Source organism: Natrix helvetica, assembly GCF_964273705.1.
Source record: "Natrix helvetica genome assembly, chromosome: 1".
Taxonomy (NCBI): domain Eukaryota; kingdom Metazoa; phylum Chordata; class Lepidosauria; order Squamata; family Natricidae; genus Natrix; species Natrix helvetica.
In genome coordinates this window covers 142,458,883-142,467,083 of record NC_138548.1, presented here as the reverse complement: position 1 = coordinate 142,467,083, position 8,201 = coordinate 142,458,883, and the positions used below count along the sequence as shown (strand labels likewise).

The 8,201-nt window shown below is 37.8% G+C and overlaps 1 protein-coding gene across 2 annotated transcripts in view; it reads right to left on the bottom strand.

Annotated features, from left to right (window-relative positions):
* Positions 1-1,694: 1,694 nt before the first annotated feature.
* UBXN4 (UBX domain protein 4) overlaps positions 1,695-8,201 on the bottom strand; it is a 31,730-nt gene continuing 25,223 nt past the window's right edge. For both annotated transcript variants that reach the window (XM_081935090.1, XM_081935091.1), the window contains exons 8-13: positions 7,811-7,975; positions 7,389-7,516; positions 6,816-6,918; positions 5,997-6,128; positions 5,629-5,831; positions 1,695-2,253 (exon numbers count right to left, since the gene is read on the bottom strand). In XM_081935090.1, coding sequence (XP_081791216.1) covers positions 2,115-2,253; positions 5,629-5,831; positions 5,997-6,128; positions 6,816-6,918; positions 7,389-7,516; positions 7,811-7,975 — 870 coding nt within the window. In that variant the 3' untranslated portion in view covers positions 1,695-2,114. The remainder of the gene's footprint in view (positions 2,254-5,628; positions 5,832-5,996; positions 6,129-6,815; positions 6,919-7,388; positions 7,517-7,810; positions 7,976-8,201) is intronic.

Below are 8,201 nucleotides of genomic sequence, written 5' to 3'. Positions count from 1 at the left end.
TCAGGAATGTTTTGCTTTCCCATCTGAAGACTTTGAGCAACACATATTTGAAGTTCTTTATATGCATCTATGAACTTTAAAAGTACATTATCATAACAACGTGCATCTATTAGGGATATCATTTTGTGGTTTTTTTGCACCCAAGATATACTTGCTTAAGAATTATACAATTTTGGGACGTTGTTTTGCTGTGACTATGAAGTTAAAACTATGAACACTGTGCATAAAGTATTTAAGTGTGTTTCAGAAAAAGAGGGCCATTTGTTCAGAGTTTCATAACAAATAAATGGAAATAGGTTCTTGTATGCAAATGTAATAAAGAATTTTACAGAAAAATAGTTAAGAATGACTTCGTTTGCCAGGTTTTGTAATTACTTCTGAGAACCAAATAATTGTAATAGGTACCAGTTGGAGACCTTTTGGCTTCATTTACTGTGACATTAAGGCAATTTTTTCAATTCCACAGAAAGCAGACGTTTCCAGTTAACACATTCACAATATCAATGTTTGCTATCATAAAGACATACTGTATTTTAGCCAGATAGGTGGTTAGTGAACTTTGCTTACATTTCGATGTGAGAAAGGGGAAAGGGGCAGAATTCTATTGTTTTTCTGTGAAATTTGTCCATCCATAAAATAATCACCCTCAATCCAATCAAAGTCTTCCGACTCCCCAAAAAAGCATGGCTGGAGAAATTGTAGTCAATAGACTATATAAGATGATCAGTGGTGGGATACGACCGGTATGGGCGGACTGGTACCTGCTGGGAGCACCAGGTACCGTTCCAGTATGGTGCTCCAGAGGGCCCACCCGCCGTCCTTACCTGTATTTGAGCCGATCGGGGCTTCTGTGCATGGAGCGCACGGCACCTGTGCGACGCTCTGCAGAGCAGCTGGAGCATCGCGGAGCTGTCGTGGGCGGCAAGTACCAGTTGCAACAGAATCCAGAACTCACCACTGAAGATGATAGTTTTAGGGCTAATGGCTAGTGTTAATCCAGTCTTTGCCCATGATAGCTCTGCATTTTCAGTGAAGGCCTAAAGGGCATCCTTTTTAAAATTATTATGGGTAGTTTGCCTGCTGTAGCCAGTTCTACAAACTGTTTCCATGTCTTTTATTTCAATTGTTCTACTGCACTATACTATATATATAACAAACATGACTCTAAGGCATATTAGTACAAATTAATATCTAGTGGATCATGTTGAGTCAAATAAGAGGCAATGAGGATGGATGTTGATATTGATCCTGTACCCAAAAAGAAGGCATAAGAGAAAAACGGGTCATCTATTTTTGTATTTTAACAAATATTTTATATTTGTAAAAAGACTGTGAACTAGATTGAACTGTGAATCTGAGTAATTGTGTTTTTCATTTTTCTGTTGTACTCTACTTTTCCCTTTGATTTTTAAAAGCTCTTGTTGAGGCAAGAAACATTAAAAATTAATCTGACCACTCCTGTATTTCTGTTGCTATGTACAAATAAATAGTTGAACCACACACGTGATACAGTATAATTAATGGTAACCACAGCAGCCATGTTGAATCAGTCTCTTTTCCAAATCCCCATTTATACAAGTCAGGAAAACAAGAAACTGTAAGAACCCAATCTCTTTATGTATGAGGATTATTCCATAGTTCTTTATAAAAAGTATGACACTTCAAAAAACAATCATGTTATGTACCAAGTATCTGGGGGGAAAAAACTTTATTGAATGCCATGAGATAAAAACTATGAATATTGGGCTGTTACAGAAGCATTACAGGGGGAAAAACCCCTTATCCAATTTATTAGGATTACACTCTTCTAGGCCGAGTGACTTGTTTGGTATTTGGAGATGCTTATTTGTTCAAAGATTTATATAGATAAAAAGTGTCTTTAGAGGACTGTATAAGTAGTAAATATGAAATTCTAAATGCTGATGAGACATGGAGGATTTTTATATTGTTTTTGGCAGTAGTTACATTTGCAGAATCTAGCTGCACAAGTGGGTTAGCATTTATTCCAGGTGGAATACCCATCCAAGCCCACTATGCAGCAGAATGTTTTAACTGAAGCTAAATCAAATAGGAAAAAATAATAATCAGTGATTTCTATGTACAGTTTAGTCAGGTTACATTTGTTGGGTTGAATTTCCATTCCAAGTATTATTATCATCCTCTCCATCATCCTGAGTTCTCAATCGGTAGATCTTGCCTTCTTTCTTAAATTCTTCATTCCGTTTTTCCAATACTCGTTTCCTCACTGCTTGTCTGAAGAAGAAAGAAAGAGAGATTGAGTACAAATTCCAATATTGGCAGAATTCAGGCCAATAATGATATAATTTTAGGAAGTTTCTTTGAGACCAGATGATTTAATTTGATCATACAGCATGGATTGATGTCAGACCCACACTTATGACCATTTGTTCAGCGATTACTCAAAATTATAATGATACTCAAAAAAATGAACTTACAACCTATGCCCCAAGTTATGGCTGTTGCAGTGCCCCTGAAGTCATGTGATCAACATTTCAGTGCTTGGAGCCCCACCCACACTTACGACTCCAGGGGTGCTACAGCTCCTCCACACCGACCCATGCTTTTTGGCTGCACTGCACAGTGGCACCCAGCAGTGGGGCTGGGATAAAATAGAGAGAACAAGTCCCAGTTGCTCTCACTGCCCTGTGCTTCACAGGTCCTGCTATGCCATCCTTTGCCATTCAATTCTCAGTTAATGAAAGCAACCAGAATGTAGGGATTGCAGTCACTTAGTGATGCTGTCATGTAATGTCTCACTTTATGATCACATCACTTAGCTGTGGAAATTCCAGTCCCAATTTGTGATTAAAAAAAAAAACCCGAGGACTACCATATGTTTCGGAGTGTAAGATGCACTGGAGTATAAGATGCACCAACGTTTTGAAGAGGCAAATTAAAAAAAAAGTAGGTAGGTAGATATAGGGATAGAGAAAGAGAGAGAAATACAGTAGGTAGGTAGGGAGAAAGAGAGAGTAGTTGGGTAGGTAGATAAAGGGATAGAGAAAGAGAGAGAGAAAAATAGAGAAATACAGTAGGTAGGGAGAGGGTGGGAGGGAGAGAAAGAGAGAGAAATACAGTAGGTAAGGAGAGGGTGGGAGGGAGAGAAAGAGAGAGAGAGAGAGAAATATAGTAGGTAGGTAGGGAGAGAGAGAGAGTAGGTAGGTAGGTAGATATTTCCAGGTGTATTTATCCATGTGCTGGAGAAGGAAATTGCTGACAATCTGCAGAACCTAAGACTTTGTTTCTGCTGGCATAGCACCTGATCAATGTAGTTTTCATCAATCAGTTAAAGAGCTTTCCAAAAGGGAGGGAAAAGTTTTCCACTCTGGAAACTTCCCAAAAAACAGCCCGTTTTTTGCAAAAATGGGCCCATTTGTTTTTTTAAAAAGGCATGAATAGCCTTATGGAGCTTATAGAGTGCTGCTTGCGGCTGGGGGGCAAAAAATGACCCGTATTTTGCTCATTTCTGCCCTCCCCAGCCCCCAGGAGCTCTCTGAAAGCCTCCATAAGGCTCTGCAAGGCCATTTTGGTGAAGAGGGCGAGGTTTTGAGAAGCAAAAAATGCTGTATTCAGTGTATTAGACGCACCCAGATTTTCTTCCTTTTTAAGGAAAAAATATGCGTCTTATACTCCGAAAAATACGGTAATCGTAAGGTGAACTGCTGACTTATTTTCAAAGCATAAATGAACATCTAAAACATAGAAATTACATAGTAACTATTTGAACATGGTGTTATCATTCCATCCCATTTCCTGAGAACGGCTTAACTTCACCAGTGAAGACGCAACAAACTAGAACACTCTAGTTTTCAGTCCATCCCATGAGATCACACAGAACAGGTATAATTCAGGGCTTTACATAAAACAACTAGACAACCCATGGTCTTTTGAGTTATTGTTTCAGAGATACTTCCTTACCAGATTCCTCAATGCCTTTAACAATGGCAGAGTTAACGTACTGCCTACACGGGAAAGATTGGGGTACATTAAGAGATGGATTTCCTTTGAAAATAGGCCAAGTTGAACTGTACAGCGTAAACATCAACTGTTTTATGACATTTTGTATTAAACTGTTTTGTGTCATAAAATGTTTTTTTTAAAATTGCTGTATTTAAATTCCATGGGAGTCATGGGTCCTGGATTTTGAATGCTTTCTGTAAGTTAAACCAATTTAAGTAGCTTGGTTCCAAAATTGTTGCCCTATGAAGCACCATTTTGCCCAATTAATGGATACAGGAATGAGCTTTTTAGTACAGGTAGTCATCAATTTACAACAGTTCATTTAGTGACCATTTGAAGTTACAATGTCACTGTAAAAAGTGACTTATGTCCATCCTCATGGTCACGTGACCAAGATTTCGATGCTTGACAACTGGTTCATATTTATGACGGTTGCAGTGTCCCCAAATCATGTGAACACCTTCTGGCAAGTAAAGTCAATGGGGAAGCCAGATTCACTTAACAACTGGGTCATTAACTTAATAACTGCAATAATTCACTTAACAACTGTTGCAAGAAAAGTTATAAAATGGGGGCAAAACTCACTTAACAAATCTCACTTTGAACACTGCCACCTGGTGGGATGACTACTTTGTTGAAGCGCAACAGCATATGCCTGAAATTCAGATGGCCCTAACTCTGCTGGACTTTCATAAAAATAAAGATAAAGGTTTCTGCTTTATTCAGTCGACTCCAAATCGAAGAGGCAGCGTCATCTCTGTTTCTTAATCAAGGAGCCAGCATTGTCCAAAGACGCTTCCGTGGTTATGTGGCCAACATGACATACATGCTGAGGTGCATGGAACTCTGTTACTTTCTCACCAAAGTGGTACCTATTTATCTACTTGCATCTATCTGCATGCTTTTGCACTGCTAGGTGGGCAGGAGCTGGGGCAAGTAATGGGAGCTCACTGTCACAGTGCTCAAATCTCAAATCTGGCTTGTCAACATTCCAGTAGACAAGCTCAACTTCTTTAAACGCTGAGCCACTGCCCCCCCCTCCCCCTTGGCCCTTTGCCCAAGCATTTATTGCCCATCTTGTATTGGCTTTCTGAACATGCCTGTGGTTTGGCCTGATTGAAAATAAAAAAACAAAAACAATGCATTTTTGTTCTTTATTTTTAATCCTACGCTGACTGCCCAGAATCACAGTTTGTGAGATGGGCAGCCAGATCAAATAAATAAAAAATAAATACTGATTTTTTTTTTAGTCCCTTGCTATATCTACAGTTGAATTTTACAGCTCATGGAAAAACTAAACTAAAGAATAACATGAAGAGTCAAAAGAAACTTCCACATGAACTTTTCTAAAAAGGGGGAGGGAGGGAGGGACTCTACCTCTGCCTTTACTCATATTTGTTCTTAAACTCTTCATAATTGGGAAAGGATTCTGAGAAGAAAAGAGACTCGTTAACAGCAACACATTGCCACTTTACTTCCTGAGTGGATCTGTTTCTTTCCCTAATTTTCCATCCTCGGGTTCCAAGGGCCACAATACTGTTTAGAAAATATTTGAAGTTTGTGCAGAGAATAATAATTAATATCGTTTCAACTGATAACAAATCTTGAAATCTGATCCTTGATGGCTTTAGTAGGAAATATTTGTACCTGTTTGGCTCTGCAGTGCTAGGTGCTGAAGGATTTGAGTGCTGCTGTTGATGTCTTGCAGGAGGCTGGGACGAAGGAGGGCTGGTAAACAAGAAATTGCTAATAAATCGCCAAACAGCTATCAGTGGGTAAAGGATTGTGCCAAGGTATTTCCATAAATCTCCACTGGAAGACTGTACGACTGCTGTAGCTGGTCTTCCTGCCTATTTATGGGGAAACAACCAAGTATTGTTTAGAAACTAGAATTTAAAATACAAAAAAACCCTCTTACTGTATTAAGTAACACATATAACTTGTCTTGTAGTAAATTTATAATTATTTATCTGAATCCTGTACATTTTTTTTGTTTCCCCTTTTTACACACTTACAGGCAACAATACTATTGAAGCACTTGGAGCAAGTCCCAGGTCTGATAATTTTTTCTCATAATCATCTTTGGTAAATTCTCTTCTAGGGAACATTGTTGCCAGTGAGAAGTTGCCATATGTGTTGCCAACAATCTGTAACAACAGAACAAGCCAAGTTCATTTCTATTCTTTACAAACAGGAGGAAATATAAACGGCATGCCATTTTCAAGACAAATAGACTTTCATCCTAAAATTTTCATAAGAAACTGAAAACTTCTTCAGTGACAATAAGAATAGTTGGATTCTTGCACTTGCAGCGATTGCTCAACTTGTATTAGTTGGTTCTGAATTACTGATTTGATTGGTAGCAGGCAATGTGCCTTACTAATGGCCGATAAATTAAATGATCCTTCAAAGCAGAAATTAAGTAGGAGAATTAAAAAGGTTATTAGGTCCTGAATGTACTTTGAAAGAAATGTACTTTCTTTCATATGTTTACCCAGTTTTTATGTTATGCAACAACACTTTTCTTGTTATAGAACGATCCTTTTCCCACAAGGAAAGAGAGAGAGAGAGACACCAAATTTCAATTGTACTATTGGAGCAATGGTAGATAGACAGGCTGTAATCATGTATTATAGCATAAACACTGACTGTGATGCTTATGGGTTATTCACTTCTATGTTTGCAGTATGTAAATCCATTTTTAAAAAACCTCCTTATTAAACCTATTTACTTAAAAAATGTAAAGACAATGCAATAATTTAGTTCAACTATTAATGCAGCTTCCATTTAATTAACTTTTTGAAACAAAACAGCTACTTGTTAACAACAGATACCTGTGCAGCAAACCGATGAGCTTCTTCCAAAGGGGCATCCGAAGGGAAACTATTAGTGAAAGAAGATCCATCTGGAAGGCGAAATTGGATTCTTGCTATAGCACTAGGGAAGATATTTTACATTAAAACATTTGGTTTTACAAAGAACACCTTAAATTATAGAAAAAGGTGGTTCTACAGAAAAAAGAGATTATTTATATCAACAATTGTAGGAGAAGAGTGGTAGAATCTGGGGTACAGTCAAAAGAGGAATCAACCTATAATTGCTATGTAATCACAAACAGAGTAATTTGTGGCTATGAGGTGACTCTAGGCTGATTCCTCTTGGGATCCCACCCACAAGTTCTGCCACTCCTTCTCTTACAACAACGGACAAAGCTATCTGTGAATTCAGAATAAACAAATTATCTGCCAAGAAGCTTTCTAGCCCTAAAGTAGGAGGAAAGCATAAGCACTGAATTAAGAACTGGGATGAGGCTAGAATAACATCCAAAGTTATAGGCTCTTGCAAAATGCAAGGGTGGTTTTATGCAAGTTGAGAATAACAGGGGCCTGGAAAAAAAAAACAAGTACCTTTTTTCCTTTTGGGATGTTTCCTTCCTAGCTTCCATTTCAGCTTGCTTAGCCTGAAGAGCAGCCGCTTTTGCAGCTTCTGCCTCTTCTTTTGACCTTGCAAAACGAGCTGCTCTTTCAGCACGATCCTTCACAAGACAAAAAAGTAGCTCATTAATATGACTTTTTAATACTAGCTGTAAAAATCAGACATCATAGTGATTTTGATGTTAAAATTGTTGTATTTGAGTTAGATCCAGATCAAACTATATTTGGATAGAGTCACTGAAATCAGTAATGAGCAACTGATTATTATTCTTAAACTGATTAAATATAAATGTATTCAAGGTACCATAATCCATGCCAATTATCAAGGACCTACACTTAGGACCCATGGGCTGAGGTTTTTCTTGTACAAGTAAACCACACACTTGAATACTTACCATTGCAATTTGCTGCCTGATGCGTTCCCTAGCAGCTTTATCTTCAGCTTTTTCTCGGTTCCTTTCTTCCAATATTCGCTTTGTAAGTTCTTCTTCCTGTTTCCTTTTATATCCCAACATTTCTTTCCCAGTTTTTCTTCTATCTATTTCTTTTTTTATTTCTTTCTAAATAAAAACAAAACATGTATTTTATTTACTGGACTGTAAATCACCATTCTATGTGTTTAATAACCAAGACAGCAATAAAAATGCAAAATACAAACAAATAGCACAGGTAAAAGAGCTAAAAACGACCGTTGACTTACCTGAACGGTCCTTCTATGTGCACTTCGAGGGGAATCCAAGCATGGTTAACTTTGTCCATTAGCCTAGAGACTGAGTTATATAATTG